Source organism: Tamandua tetradactyla, chromosome 20 (assembly GCF_023851605.1).
Source record: "Tamandua tetradactyla isolate mTamTet1 chromosome 20, mTamTet1.pri, whole genome shotgun sequence".
NCBI classification, from domain to species: Eukaryota; Metazoa; Chordata; class Mammalia; order Pilosa; family Myrmecophagidae; genus Tamandua; species Tamandua tetradactyla.
Window position 1 is genome coordinate 59,280,907 of NC_135346.1, and position 15,753 is coordinate 59,296,659.

General features: G+C 51.1%; 1 protein-coding gene across 15 annotated transcripts in view; it reads right to left on the reverse strand.

The window, feature by feature from the left end:
- Positions 1–588: 588 nt before the first annotated feature.
- Positions 589–15,753, reverse strand: part of FAM193B (family with sequence similarity 193 member B) — a 34,798-nt gene continuing 19,633 nt past the window's right edge. For 10 of the 15 annotated variants that reach the window (XM_077137782.1, XM_077137787.1, XM_077137795.1 and 7 more), the window contains 7 exons: positions 14,948–15,326; positions 12,279–12,480; positions 11,105–11,344; positions 3,944–4,967; positions 3,716–3,791; positions 3,009–3,106; positions 589–970 (listed from right to left, as the gene is read on the reverse strand). In XM_077137782.1, the coding sequence (XP_076993897.1) occupies positions 3,010–3,106; positions 3,716–3,791; positions 3,944–4,967; positions 11,105–11,344; positions 12,279–12,480; positions 14,948–15,326 (2,018 nt within the window). In that variant the 3' untranslated portion in view covers positions 589–970; position 3,009. Of the gene's footprint in view, positions 971–3,008; positions 3,107–3,715; positions 3,792–3,943; positions 4,968–11,104; positions 11,345–11,967; positions 11,987–12,278; positions 12,481–14,947; positions 15,327–15,753 lie in introns of those variants that run through there. The other 5 variants (XM_077137783.1, XM_077137790.1, XM_077137798.1 and 2 more) reach the window with 5 other exon arrangements.

Sequence of the window (15,753 nt, forward strand, 5' to 3'; positions counted from 1 at the left end):
TTTGCTCTACTTTATAGAAGGGCATTTTCCTCTCTCAACTCTCAAGTACTTAGGCTACATGGTCCCACCCCTATAAGTAAGTCAGATCCAATTTATAAAAATTCAATATACCCCCGCTTCCCCTGACAATAGTCTAATTCAGTGTGAGGAACCCCGATAGCCCAGGCTACAGGTGCTCAGCCTGTAAAGGCCTCAAAAGGACTTTCTCAGACACCTTCTCACATCCATATACCCCTCCAACTCTCCCATCTTACAAAGGGGAAAACTGAGGCATAAAGTGGGGGAAGGGGATGCTCCAGATTCCCAGAGTCCTCCCAATAAGAGGAAAAGTCACCGACACTTTGTCATTGGGTGCTCTTACCCTAGTCAGCCAGACTGAGCTCACTTTCCTGTGTTTAGTTTCCTCATCTGTAAAATGGGATAACAGTATTACTTTGGATTGCTACAAGGATTAAGTGGAAATTAGGCCAAATTGTTGACAGAGTAGGTGTTCGGTGTTCAATAGGGTAAGTAACTAAAGTGGATCCCAGGCTTCGGAGAAAAACCCTCACTCCCAACCCAGAACAGCAAATCACAAACACACAACTCTGTGTCCAAATGTTGCTTTATCTTTCGACATGAAAGATTTTCACAGTATCAAAAGTAAAGAATTGGAAAAATAAAAACAAACAAAAACAAAAAACCAAACACAAACAGAGCAGTGTTGGGCCAGCAGTACCATCAGCCCCCCTGGCCCACAGGCCAGCCCAGTCCCAGGCTGAGTGTGAAGGCTGCGTAGCACCAGGAAGCGGCTCCGCTGAGGGCTATGAGCCCCAGCATGGCACGGCATCCATTCAGCTTTTGGTTGGTCCGGGGCGATGAGGAACAGGGTCTTGGGCAGGTGGGTGGGGTGCATGGAGAGAGAAACTGTAGTCCTTCAGCTGGTAGTTGGGGTCTCAGTGCACCCTGAAGGAGCATGACCTGGCGGGGGCTGAGAAAGAGCAAAGTGTGTAACCACACAGTAAGCAGTGGCCTTCACCCCAGCCCCAACAAGTCAGCTCTGGGTCCCCATGGGGAGAGGGATTTCGTGTTTTTGTTTTTTGCTGCTGGGGTTGCTATTTTTGATCCCTGGATTACCTCCAGCAGAGGATGGAGGTTAAGAACCCTGTGGGAGACAGAGCTCAGTCCTGTCAATATGTGTAGCATCATCCTAGATCTCAAGAGATATAGAACGGGCTCCCTTGAGGAGCCCAGGACCCCTTACTGCAACAGGTCCAACCTGACCAGGGGGCATTAAGATCCCAGCCTATGGCATCTGCACCCCTGTTAACAGGTACAGGGGATGGCCATCTTGCACCCAGACCCCAGCCTGAAGTCCCAAGTACCCAGGCCTTGGCTGGGTCCTGATTTGGAAAGGACTGCTTTCTGATGCACTCAAGAGAGTGGAGAGGGCTCAGAGGGGAGGATTTATTAGGGGTGAGGCTTCCCCTGTCTTGGAAGAGAATAGTCAAGGTGATAAAGGGACAAGAGGAGGGGAGTGGTTGAGTTTCCTGGATGACAGAAGAACTGGGCTTGTGAGAAGAGATGCAACTCTTTTCTCTCAGAGGGAACAATGGGTGCAGCTGGGAGTGGGGACATCTCGGTTTGGCAAAGGGTCTTGGAACAGAGAAGGGCTAAAGATAACAGTCTTGACTCTGAGGGTGGATCTCTGTCACTGGGACCCCAGCCCCAAAGGTTCCCTGGCCTTAGGTTCTTTGGGCAGCTAAGGCCAGCTAAGGCCAGCTGTCAAGGTGGGAGGGGGGGGCGGGTCATGACCCAAGTGGGGACAATAAGACCTCAGCAGCTGGGATGGAGGTCCAGTAAGCCTATTATTTTAGCCCAAATAGGGGCTGCTGCCCTGGTCCTGGAATGCTAACTCCACTTGGTCCCGCGGTTTGATTTCGTCTTCCGCGCGCGCTCCAATCCCTGCCGAGCCCCTGAGCCCCCGGAGGCGTAGGCCAACGCTTCCCCCAACCGCTGGCAGCAGAAGACCCCGTCGGAGGCTAGCAACCTCCTTCCCGCCAGCCCTGTTCGCTGAGAGACAGACCCCAAGCGGCAGCGCCGGACCGGACCGGCTGCCGCACTGGAAAGAGGTAGAAAAGGACAGGTGGGAACATACTCCAGAGGGGAGCTCACCTGCCCTAGTCTCTTACTACTTTGAGGGCAGCTGCATGGTTGCCCATGAGGAAAGGCCTTACTTCAAGGACTGGGTATGTGGCTGCACAGTAATCTGTCCTGAGGCTGCCTGCCTGCTATGCTTTACTTTTGCACTGGGACCCTGGGCCCAGACTTTCTCCAGTCTTCTGTTCCCAGTCTAGAACATCATCTGACACTTCAACACTCTGGACAAAAGGACCTGTGCAGGAAGCTGTGCAGGACCTGTGCAGGAAGGGGCAGCCTGAGCCTGCTGGGAACCAGATCTGTTCTTCCTAAGAGGCAGCTTGGCTACCCATTCCTCACGGTACTTGTCCTGCTTGGGGAGTGCTCCGCCTACTCTTCCATGCCTAAATGACCTCCAAGGCCTATATCAAACTCTTCTGCCCCACTCACTGCATCTCCAGGGTTGGTCCCTTCTTGCACAGTGTCAGCTGGGAAGCGCCCCTGTACCCTCCATCTGAGACCTGAGCCAGGTCAGGCAAGTGGTATTTAACCCCATGGCTGCCTGAGCACTTGAGGAAGCAGGAGCCTGACCCCTCGGGAGGTATCACTGAGGGAAGAAGCCCCTCCTCAGTAGCACAGGTGGGAGGAGCTCATAGGAGGGTCTGGGCCAGGGTGGGGTTATGGGGGAACAGAGGCCTGGGTCAGTGGCCACAGGAGAGATGGGGCCTTGACTTTCGGAAACTGTGGCCGGTAACATTGTCATGGTGGAGGTGAAGGTGAGCCCAAAAGTCCAACCTCTGTGCCCGAGAGCATGAAATAGCCTGACATGGGGTCCAAAAGGTAGTGGAGTGTGGGGAGAGAATGGCGTGCAACACCTGGGGTTGCTGTACCTCACTGAGCTGTGCTAGGAGTGGTTTTCTTGAGGCTGAAGTTGGTCCAGTTTACAGCAACTTTCTGACGAGTTTGCTTTGCAGAATCCAAACAGAACCTGGTGGGTTTGGAAGACATGAGAGAAGCGCAATGGGAGGTGCCCTCCCCTCCTTGCTGAACCTCTCTTCTAGACCCCTAAAGAAACAAGGCTGGCTCTGCACAACCCCTCTGACTCCCAGGTTTTGAGGTCTACCAAGTATGGAAGTTTTGCTGACTGGGGGGACTTCCTGAATGGGGGCCAGGAACCACCGTCCACAAGCAGAGCAGACAACGTATGAAGGGAACAGAGACTCTCTTTGGGAAGGCTTCCTAGGCCTGCCCACACAGAGCATGGTCTCGAGTCACTCTTCTGGCTTCCCCTCCCATGCCCCAAGGCCTTAACCTCTAATAGCACCTTAACTAGACTATGCGTTTGGGTACTATTGCCCCTTCAGCCCAAGCGTAGGGCAGAGAAAGTGCCAGTGGATAAACAAAACAGAGCTAGAAACAGTCTTGGTTTTGAGGACCTGGCATGCCTCCTCATCCCATTCCTTTGGACCCCTGGGTCCCAGCAGACAGGCTGGGTAGGAAAGGGCCAGGACTGCCCAAACCTCCACTGTTCCCTACTATTTGGGGGACAGGCCCCGGAAAGCAATGTGAGTGGGTGAGTAGCAGCCCCCACACTCACCTCTTAAAGTATTCCACTTCCCGGTCAGTCTCATCCATCTCCACCCCATCCATGTCCTTGGGCAGGAACACATCGTCTAGGAAGACACACCCAGGAGGGCTCAGCGCTCACAGCCAGTCCTCTGGGGTCATGCTCTTGGGGCAGTGCTGCCCACACGCGAGGACTGCCCTCCACCCCGTGGCCTGGCCGGGGTGGGGGGGTCAGCCGTTTGGTTCCTGGTGCACTCACCCAAGGAGGAGGCCGACTTCTCCTGCTTGTTGCGGCTCCGGCGGCTGCGGCCCTTGCCCTGTGGCAAGCTCTGTGGCCTGGCTGGGCCTGGGGGCTGCAAGGACTCCTGTTCCAGAGGCCGTGACTTGGCCTCACCTGGCCAGTTTCGCCAGGAGTTGCCCTTCTCCTTCTCGGTTTTGGGGTTGCTAGACCAGCCTGGTCCTGGCCAGTTCCCCCGACTCCCCTCTCCAGCCTCAGCACAGCTGCCCACTTTGGGAGGCTCTGGGGCCTTGCCCAGCTGCTTGAGGCCAGGGGTCTGGCCCTTGGCACTGGGCACCTCTAGGCTGGCCAGGGGTCGGGGGGCTGGGCTTGCTTCATTCTTCTTGGCCTGACTGCCCTGTCTTTTGCCTTTCCGTGGCTTCCCACCTGAGGCCACAGGCTCAGGTAGCTCCTGCTTGCAACTGGGGACCTCCTTCAGGCTCAGGTCCTCAGAGCTAGGATTGCCTGGCTTAGGCGTCTTGACCCAGATCACCCGAGACAGGTTGGGCACAGTATTGAGCCTCCTCACTAGCCCATTCCCTGGAATGATACCAGGAGGGGGACCCCTCACCTCTGTCCATGGTGGGTGGGGGCCTCTAATTTCTGCCCATGGTGGGGCTGGCTCACTTGGAGCTTGTAACGTGTGGTTCTGGGGGGAACCCAAAGTCAAAGGGGACAGGTCAAGGTTGATGTCAGGCCGCTGCTCTGAGGAGCCATTGAGATTTGAGGATGGTAGACTCTGGGACTCAGTCTCAGCAGCCCCTTCCTTGGAGAAGCCACTGCTGTCCATGCTGAGCTCACATACGCTGAAGCTGGCTCGGATGGAGTCCTTGACAGTGTTCTTTATCTCCTGCAAACGGCTGCTCAGGAAGCTGTTGACCCGATCCAGCTCCCGGTCAGGCCACTCCAAGAGCCTCTCCCTAGAAGGCCTTGGCTCTTGGCTTCCAGAAACACTGCGGTTCGCTTGCTTCAGGGCTTCCGCTGCCAACTGGGCCTTCTCCTTTTCCTGCCAATACAAGAGGCAGTTTCAGCAGAGGCCTGTCAGCTGCCAGGCACAACATGACACCTGACACAGCACTGGTGCCAGGATTTACCACTCCGTGGCTGGAAGCAAAACCTCGGGATCCTGGCCGGCTCACCCACCCTGTAAGAGTGAGAGTGAAGTGCAGTCACATGCCAGGGTGGAGAACAGCTATCCCAAGAGAGGGTGGTTTCAGCAGTTTGTTCACGTAGAGGTGCCCCACTGTCAGTCTTAGTGTCTAAGAAGGCCAGGATTTCAAGTGGTGGGAAGTGAGCTAATCAGAGTTTATTTTCCGGGCTGAATCTGTGTGAGCTCAAACAATTCACTCACTTGCCGGGTCTCAGAGGACTCACCTGCAAAATGGGGATGATGATTCTGGAGTAAGACCCTAGGGGGGATGGATATGAGGAAGAGAGCTACTGCACTGGCCTTTTCTCCAGTTCTGCAGGTGGTAAGGGGAAAAAGTTGGGAGATCACGAGGTTCTCATAAGAAGGAAGATGTAAAGGTCCTGATAGTGCCACAATAGATGAACCTGACACTGTGTGTGGGTCCTACCAAAGAGGGTGAAGTTTCAGCTCCACCACTGCTTGGCTGGCCCCAAATAATTCAGGCCACATCTAAAGTATGACCAAAGGCATAAAACTGTCCTGAGTCCTCACAGTAAGATATCAAAGTAGCCCCTCTGTCCAGAGGCTGCCCATTGCCAGCCAGCTTAGACAGACTCAGATGAGGAGAGTAAACATGAAAGTCTGTGGGTCCTGAGCTACCCAGCCCACCTCCCAACCTTAAGGCACGAGCAGGCCAGTGAGGCCTTTAGAGGGAGATCGGAAACAAACATCAAAAGCCTATGGGAAGGAAGTGGAGGTGGTGTTCCAGCGGTTGGAGGACTTTCAACATTCCATATATTCCCAATTGATCAGAGTAGAGAAGGAGAAGCTGGAAAGGGAGATGTGGGAGTAGGGGAAACAGGGGGCAGGGGGGAGGGAAGAAGCTTGCCACTACCTCAGAGTTAACTTAAATAGAGTGGTCCCTTGTCCCAGCAATCATGCACTTATTCTCTCCTCTTTCTTGAACACCGGTTCTACCACTGACTAGCAGTGGGACCTTGGACAAATCACTTATTCTCTCTGAACTTGACTTTCCCCATTTGTAAACCAGGGAAGCAAAAAAGTACCTAGGCTCTAAAGGGTTGCTATGAGGATACCCGAGAGGGTAGGTGGTGAATCTCTTTCCCCAGACGTGAAGGCTGTGCCTCAGCACAGTGAGGCCAAGGCGCACAAGGAGCTCAGCCAGGAGCAGCCAAGGGGATGCATGAGGTACTGGAGGGCCCTTCACCCCTCTCTTCATCTTCACCAGAGCTGCTTTCCTTTGAATTGTTAGAGGCTAAGATTCCGTTGGCAGAAAAGAATTTTGCTGCTAAGCAAAAAAGTCTGAAGACTACTGGTAGTGTAGGAGCAATGCAGAATCACATACAACACGGTACCAAGAGGAGAAAGCACATTTGCCGCCATGTACCATGAGCCTGGTACTTTCCACATATTATATCATCATATGTCATCATATCATGAAGCCCTTGTTGCCTCATTATCCTCCATTTACAGGTGAGGAAACTTGACTTTAGACAGAATAAGGAACTGGCCCAAGGTTATGTGGCTAGTAAGTGGCAGCATTAGGACAATAAACTAGGTTGTACTTGATAAGCCACTATGTTCTTCAATTCTGTCTGACAATCATTTACTGACCACTGGCTCTGTGAGGTACTGGTTACCCCACTGGATGACATATGGTCTGTCCTTTGCTGACTCTAGCCTGGTGGGCGATACAGACGTGCAGACAGGCCATTTACTTCAGCATGACAGTGACAAGTGGAACAAGGGAAGGAAGCACACAGTGTCCTGGGAAACCAGAGGGGCCCCTACCCAGGCTGGGCCATGACGGCACACTTCCTGAAGGAGGCAGCATCTACAAGGAGTAATGAAGGGTGAGTGGTATTGTCTTGGAGAAAGGGAGGTAAGCACTTTCTGGACAGAAGGACTAGTAAATGTCAGGGCTGGGAAATGCGGAAGCACAGTTCTTGAAGGGAAAGCAAACCATTCAGAGGCACAACTAGAGCCCACATTTTTCTTGTGAGGGGATGGGCAGAACAGCCAGGAGCGACTGAGAGAAGATGCTAGAACGCTCAGCAGGCCTAGAGTGAAGGGCAGCACAGGCCACGCCAAAGCCTGGATGTTATCCCGAGGTTTATGTTTTAAAACCCATTACGAAGTTTAAAGTTGTAGGGAGAGGGAAGAAAGGTGGATTGGTTTGAGCTGCTTAGGAGGTCACATGGACAGGACTTGTGGTAATTGATAGGGAGAGAAAACGATCAATGAGTTATGAAAGCAACGTTAACAAACACTACTTTGCTATGGAGCTGCCTTCACTGGGCGCTCACTATGTGCCACGTGCTCTGCCAAACCCTTTCACACATACTCCATTTTATCCTCACAACAACCTGCGTCAGAGTCTCCTATTACTCCCATTTTACATATGAAGGAATTGAGGCTTGGAGGCTGAGTGATTTGCTCAAGGTCATACAGCACATGTGGCAGAGCCAGGTTTCAAACAGGTCTAACTCCAAGGCCTGCTACCCCCTCTTCCCAGGATGGCTCCTAGGGCAGACAACCGGTTGGACAGTGGCACCATTAACCAGACAGACAATGGAGAAGGAAGAGTCGGCTTCTTCGGAGAAAGATGACAAGTTCATTTTTGGATGGGTGGAGCTGGCAGGCCCTGGTGGATGCCCAGGAGGAGGTGTCCAGTAGCAGTAGGAGCTGTTGCTGTGCTGGGAGGAGATGGGATGGACAGAGCCAACTGGGAGACAATCCTACCTAGCTGGTTTCTCTTTCCCAGGGAGATGTCCTTAAGGGGAAGGGACAGGGAAAGGGAAGTGCTCACTAAAGAGACAGAAGAGAGGTTAGAGAGGAAGGTGAAAAATGTCAAGAACATAGTGTTCCCTTTGTTCCTTCCTTGCCCCCTTGGCTGAAGATGAAGTTGCCAAAGAAACAATGTTTGTAGAAGAACATGAACGCAAAATTTCAAATGTTGCATAGTGGACAAATAAGATGGGAAAAGGAGAGTATACTTTGGATCTGGCAACAAAGAAGTCATTGGTGATTCTGTGGAGCGGTTGGGGTTGGAAAACAGTTTGCAGCCAGTTGACAAGAGAACTGAAGACCCTGGCTGCAGATAATGTTTTTCAAGAAAGCTGGCTGTGAAGAGAAGAGAGATTCTAGGGGGCTAAGAGAGGCTCTAGGTTCAAGGGACAGTTTGCTTTCAAAAAAGCAACTACTGGGCACATTGAAATGCTGATGGGAAACAGCCTAGAGGAGAGGGTGAAGCTACAGAGAAAGAAGTTCACTGCTGGGCTGAAGAGCAAGAAAGGGCAAGATCTAGAAGCCCAGGGACGGCTGGGCCTCAGGTGGGAGAAAGGACTCCTCTTCTGTCATGATGAGAAGGAAGGTTTGCAGGCAGGATGGTAAGGTAGCAACAGAATGCCCATCCAGTGGCTTTCTCTCATTGTTGAAATAGGAAATTAAGCTATTTGACAAAAAGTTTGGTGGGCGCTTTTGCTTGAGAAAAATGGCCATCTGGCAAAGGGGTTGTGAGAAGGGAAGTTATGAGGAGAATCAGGCCTGCAGGGCAGGGTGGAAGGCTGAGTGAGCAGGAGGCCACGTATCTGGGGTGGCATCAAGAGATCTGACTGTGCCTTCCCTGAGGTTCAGGAGTGGCCCATGACTGCACTTTTTCTAGGTGGGCATAATGGAAGGACCACAAGTGCAAGGAATTGAGAGCAGTGGTAAGAGAGTGATGGAAGGATGTACTGTGGGATCTAGGAGGAAGAGGAAGAGGCAGGTGATACTGTCTTCAGTGAATGGAGAAGGGTGGCCAGGAGGCTGATGACAAAGTCTATGCTATAGATTCAAAGGAACAGGGGTTAGGACTTGAAAGCAAGAGAGTCATGGTTTGAAATGGTACCAGGGAACAAGAGAGACAAGTAGCTTCATCCATTTCCTGAGGTGGGAGAGACCGAGAAGCTAACACTGGGTGGCTGTGAGGAGCTGCGTTCTTGGCAGAAAGTCAAATTTTGGTTAAGTCCAGGGGGAGGCTGATGCATAATCAGAATGGCTGAGACTGCTGGTCACATCTTCACAGCTGCCTGTTTACCCATCCATGACCCACGGCTGTAAGTCCGTGACAGTAGGCCTAACTTGCTCCATGTTGTACCCGTGGCCTTGGGAATGGGGTCTGGCAGATGGCAACTGGGGACCGAGTGCAACGAGTTTTTGAATGACTAAGCAGGGCATGATGAGAGAAGTATGCAATATGCTAGGGGAGTACAGTGGAGGAAGCTACCTCAGGTAGTCCATTGACAGGAAACATCTGAATTAGGCTTGGAAGGAAAATCTGTCAGGAAGAAGAGGAGGGGAGAGAAGACACCACCACCAGTCAAAGGAAAAGCATGTCTGGGAACAAAGGTGCCTAAAAGATGTTTGAAATGCACACCAGGTCTGGAAACTGCTGAGTGTGCTCTCGGCCCTAACAGGGAACTACTACCTTGAAAAGCCAGAAGGGTTCCCAATACTCATGATGGGCAACTTTGGCTGGGAGAAGGAAAGTGCTGACCATTCTCTCCAAGAAGTGGTGGCATCCCTCAGCTCACTACTTCAGATTGCAATGAAAAGGATCCTGGAGGTCCTGTGGGCTGGAAAAATCGCTTTTGCTTTCCCAAGTACCAGGGCTCTTTGACCACCCAGGAACTGGAACTACATGGTTATCAAACCCAAATCTCTTCAGATGCTGGGCTCCCCAGTGTGGCACTGTGCAGACACAGTTAGGGTACAGTCAGGCTAAGAGGTAATGAGGCGGCAGGGGACACACCATCAAGCCCTTGGGCTCGTGTGGCAGCAGGGTTGCCTGTGAAGAGCTCACGGGCTCTACCCATGGTCCCTGCGGACTTGTTTATTCCCACGGCTTCAGTTACACCTCTGAGCTGACAACTCCCGGCCTTGTACCTCCATCGCCACTTAGGTGCCTCATGGGAACCTCTGAGTCCATGGGCCCCCAATGAATTCACGGTCTTCTGCAAGTCCCATCCTTGCTCAGTGAAAGGCACCAACACCTTCCCTGTAGCCCAAGCAAACACCTGGAGGATACCCTAACTCCTTCCTCTCCCTTTCCTGTAAACAGATCATTAAGGCCTGTTGCGGCTGCCTCCTCTGAAAATCCACCTCTTCTGTTCCAGCCCCACATCTAGGCCTTGATTCAAAATCATCAGCCATCTCTCCCCTTGGCCATCATTTACTGCTTTGAGTATCACCCCCTCCGATCTACCTGCCACATCACCACATGGTAATCTCAGAATACAGAAGTATTAACCAAGTGAAGTATTAACCAAGTTTTAACCAAGTGAATTCCTTGGTTAAAACCCTCCAGTGACTGTGCTCACCTGTAGGATAATCAAAGCTCTTCAGTAGGGCCCATAAGGCCCTCCATCCTCTGTGCTACTGGCCCTGCCTCTCTGCTGTGGAATGTCCTGGACCTGCTGCCTGGAGGGCTCTCCCGGTGAACTTGGGCTCGCTCCCCATGACTTGGCCCAGAGCCAGCCTCTTGGCAAAGCAATCACTGCTCCTTTGGGCTCCCACAAGAGGTGGAATTTCCCTCCTCACAATGCTTGTCACACTCTAAAGTGCTTGTCCAGTTTTGTATCAGTCTCCCCACTGGACTGAGCTCCTCCAGGGTGAGAACAGAATTGGGTCCCATTTTGGCTTCCGGTATTTGTAGAAGTATTTGCTGAATGAATAAGTGACTGATGTACTGACTGACTGAAGCAAGTCCCGGGCTTTGAGGAATCCAGCAAGCAGTTTCCGAGGCCAGGACAGGTTTTTCCACCAATCATTTGCCCCCAGGCTCCCTGACTCCTCCCAAACTCATTCAGCCGTTCCAGAGCAGTGAGCCCTACCAACGTCTTTGGCTGCCAGCACAATTTGTGCCCCAGAAGTTCTGGGGGCAGCCAGGATGAGCGATTCCTCAGGGAGGAGAGGTGGTAGAGCTGGGCTCCCCGCCCCCCCCCCACACCCACCTTCTTTTTCAGCTTGTGCCGGGCCCGCTTGGCGGCCCTAGCGCTGTTGGGGACTTTGGGCTCCGTGCTGTTGATGAATTCGAGCAGCTCATCCACATCTCGGTGGTCCACGGTGGGCTCCCCAGGGATCCCGCCCAGGGTGCCCCCATTCATGGGCAACTCCTCTTTTCGCCTGGTCAGCCTCGAGCGGAGCTTCTCTCGGATCTCGGTATAATTCCGACTCGTCGGGGCAGCGGGTGGCTGGGGGAGGGGAGGTGCCGATATTACACCCTGGGCCTGGGAGGCCCACAGCACTCCCACCCACTGGCACCAAATATGTGGTGAGGAGTGAGACAATGTTCTCTCTACCACTGGCCGCCAAGGGTCAAGTGACTTCACCCTGGCCAGGCTGTGAGCCAAGGCAGTCAAGGGTGAAGGAGGGGGAGGTACGTGCCCAAGCTGGAAGAACTCTGACTTGGGAGCCAGGAAACCACGTATGAGCCCAGGCTTCATCTCCTGGAAGCTGTATGACCTTGGGTGAGTCACTTAAAGTCTCTGTAAGCCTCAATTCTGCCATCTCTAAAATGAGGATAACAATCCTTAGCTCAAAGGGAACTGTTAATTTTATGACTTTCATTTCTTCTAAAAACTGTCTACCCTAACCAGCAGCCCTGTCTGCTTCACCTTCTAAGACACCTGAACTGCTTTCTCCCCCGTCCCAAGACAGCAAGTACTCTGAGCTGAGCCTCCTTCCTGGCACAGATGTGCTTATAGCCTTCCCTTCAGCTGGCTGTCACACCTGGGAAACTGAGGGCCTTTCACTTCTACTTTGCCTCCATCACTAACAAGTGTTCACTGTTCTGTGATTACACACATATACATACTCATCAGAATCATAGCTCTCTCTCTGCCATTTCCTTTCCTTTTGCCTAAGGAAAAAAAGTCAATCTTAGGAGAAACCATGGAAAGAGCAAAAGAAGCAAGGTTTGAAAAAAAAAAAAAAATTCCTACCTCACACATTTGCTGTGAGGCTCAACCGAGCGGATGCAGGTGAAAGGGCTTACATGGTCCCAGCAGTTATCACCAGTGACAGTTATCACCGGGAGGAAGAGGGATCTCTCAGGAAGAGCAGGGTGCTCCCTCTGCTCACCTTGGCTAGCCCCTAGCCCTCTCTGGCCTGGGCAGTCTCACTCACCGCATTGTGACCGAAGAACTCACAGTAGCAGCAGTCGCAGAACTTGCCATCTCTCTGGTGGGTAGAGGACGAGGTGCAGGAGCTACGCTCTGAGCTGCTATCCTCTTCCTCGCCCAGCCCCTCGTCTGCCTCACAGGGTTGGGGCAGCTGACATGCCAGGCCACTGTGTGTAAACTTGTGCCCCTTGCACCCGGGCTCCCTGCTGGCAGAGGAGAAAGACAGGCCCAAAAGTGAGGGAGGGCAATGCAGAAGCTGCCCCAGCAGACACTCTGGAGAACAGCTCCTCCCTCAATCACTTCTCCTGCCTCTTTCACAAAGGTTTTAAGTAACCAGACCACATCACCACCACCTACAAGGACAGGATGGACACCCAGTCCTGGGCCCTCAGGCTCCATTCTCAATTGTTGCCACCTGGAAAGAGTGCCTACACCACCCTTTACAGGAATCTCATGGCACCATATACATCCTCTTTATCCTACCACTTTAAGCTTTGTTGTAATGGTCTGTTTGTTCTTTTGTCTTTCAAACCAAAGCACTCCCCAAAGGCAGTGACTTTGCCCCTCTTATTTTTCGGTCCCAGTGCACAGCCTAACAACCTTGCACCCTCAAAAAGTGTCTGAACAGACTAGTGGGCTGATAGTTCACTCTCTAGGGTCCTTATGACTGGTGCTCTGTGCCAGTGGGCTGAGCTGCCTTAACCCTGTGGCATCAAGTTTAGGACAAGCAAATGTATCTCCTGGGCCACAGATCTGAAGAGCTACTGTCTGTGCCAGGGGCTGTATTCAGCACATTACTTCTATTCCATCTCTCAAATCCTGCAATACAAGAATCATGACCCCCTTTTGCAGTGGAGGAAACCGAGTTTCAGAGTACTTAACGACTCCCCCAAAAGAGAGGCCAGGACTCAAACTCATGTCTGTCTGTCTGTAAAGCTCATGCTCTCCTCATGCATCACTCTGCCTCTGGATTTCAGAAAGCATCAAATGAGAAACAGGGATAGAAGGCTCCAGAGTTGGAGAACTGGAAGAGCCAGAGGCCTCGGTTTGGCTATCATCAGGTATTCCAGTGTCCCAGGGGGGCTGCTGCCAATGCTAAGACGAGGGGGGGGGGCGCCATGGGGGCCAAGAGCAAGGAGGGGCTCAAGGTGATCTGTGGTTGCTCAGCAACCTGGGCAGATGGCGACATAATCCCTCTCTATAGCCATCAGGAACTGGAAGCATGTGGCAAGCGCAAAAGGGATTGTTATCAGTGGTGTTTACAGATGTTTATTTCAAATCTACCATCTTCTCTATCACACTAGCAAAACTGTTTTTAGGAAAACTAAAATATCCAGTGCTTCTGAGGATATGGAGAAACCAGCATATTGGTTTCTTATTATTGGTGGTTGCATCAATTTGGAGAGCCCTTTGGAAAACAATTTTCAATTGTATAAAGAAACCTCCATCAAAAAGAAAAAAAGACACCTTTTAATAAATTTTTTTTTCATTCTGAGGAACCCACTCCAAGGAGAAAAATCCAAAAGAGGTAAAAAGATTCTGTTCTACATATATAATCAGTAATTCACAATATCATCACATAGTCGCATATTCATCATCATGATCATTCCTTAGAACATTTGTATCTATTCAGAAAAAGAAATAAAAAGAAAACAGAAAAAAATTCATACATACCAATATCTTACCCCTCCCTTTCATTGATCACTAGCATTTCAATCTAAATTTATTTTAACATTTGTTCCCCTATTATTTATTTTTATTTCATGTTTTACTCGTCTGTTGATATGGTAGATAAAAGGAGCATCAGACACAAGGTTTTCACAATCACACAGTCACACTGTGAAAGTTATATCATTACACAATCATCTTCAAGAAACATGGCTACCAGAACACAGCTCTACATTTTCAGGCAGTTCCCTCCAGCCTCTCCATTACATCTTGACTAACAAGGTGATGTCTATTTAATGTATAAGAATAACCTCCAGGATAACCTCTTGACTCTGTTTGGAATCTCTCAGCCATTGACACTTGGTCTCATTTCGCTATTTCCCCTTTTGGTCGAGAAGGTCAAATATATATTAATATAATCTTTCTCAGTACATAGAGCTACTTCTAGGAATCCACCTGAAGAACATAATTCCTGATTTAGACAAAGATTCAAGTGTGCAAATACTTATTAAAGCCTTACTTACAATGGCTCTAAAAAAACAAACAAACAAAAAAAACTGGAATTGCCCAAATGTTCAGGAATAGAGGAATGATAAAATAAATTATGCTAGAGTTACACACTAAAACATTATGTGGCCAGTGAAAAGTTTTATGCAGAATTTTAACTGGAGAAATGCTCATGCTGTAATACTAAAAAATAACTACTCTACAGTGCATGTAGAATATGGACCTAATTATGTTATTTACATACAGAAACACAATGAAGAAAATATATTACAGTGTTAAAAGTTTATCTGCAGGTTATGAGGAGATTTTTTTAATCTATTTCTGAGTTGTGCCAATTTTTAAAAATAATAAACACATTATTTTATAGTTGGGAAAACAATGAAAAAAACCTGAACGCAGCCTACCCTTTCATGTCCACCCCAAAAGCATCCTTTGCAAAGTTCTCTGCAGCACTAAGTCCCAGTCAGCCAGGCACGCTCCTGACTGCTGCTCACTTACCTCTGAGTGCCAGGGAGTTGCTGAGTGCTCGATGGTGGGAGACTCAGAGGCCCACTGCAGTGCCCACTACAAGGGTGGTTGCACCCCGAGAATGGTGGAGGCATCTTCAGGAGTGGCATGCTGGTGGAGGGCAGGTGAGGGCTCTGGCATGCCCCAGGGGTGTGTGGGGCAGCAGCAGCAGCAACAGGGCACTCTGAAGCCTGGGCAGGGAAAGGTGCTGCCGGGGAGGTGGACAGCAGGTGTGGGTGGGACGGTGAGCCAAAGGATCCGGGATGAGGTGGGATCAGAGATGTTGGTGGAGGGTGGGGGCCGGTGGGGCTATTAGGGGGGGCAGTGAGGTCTGAGTGCCGGTGGTGCTCCGAGATGGGGAAAGCCTCACCTGTGGGTGGATGGGGGAGAAAGGTGTCAGTGTGGGAGCCCAGACCCTGGGAAGGGAAGCCCAAAGACTCACTGCTACAGCATCTCGCTTACTATGACTAGAGGCAGCCAGCATCCTGGGCACAGCCTCTTAGCATTGTGAGCTTTGGGGAAGAACCTGCAGTGCCTTGGGTTGGAAGGAGTGTCTGTAGGCAGCAGTTAAGCTGAACAGGCTGGACGAGCCCAGGCCTGAGGGAGAAGGCACAGGGAAGGCTGGCCCCACCAAAGATATCAGCTCTCGGGAAGGCATGAACACGGAATGCAATTTCTGTTTTGGGGGGACCTTCCTCAGGTCCAGGGCAGGGTATGCAGAAGCCAGTGGAGCAGCAGGCAGAAGCTATGCTTCTGGACCATGTGGACTGAAGCAGCGAGGGTATGTGAACTCTTGG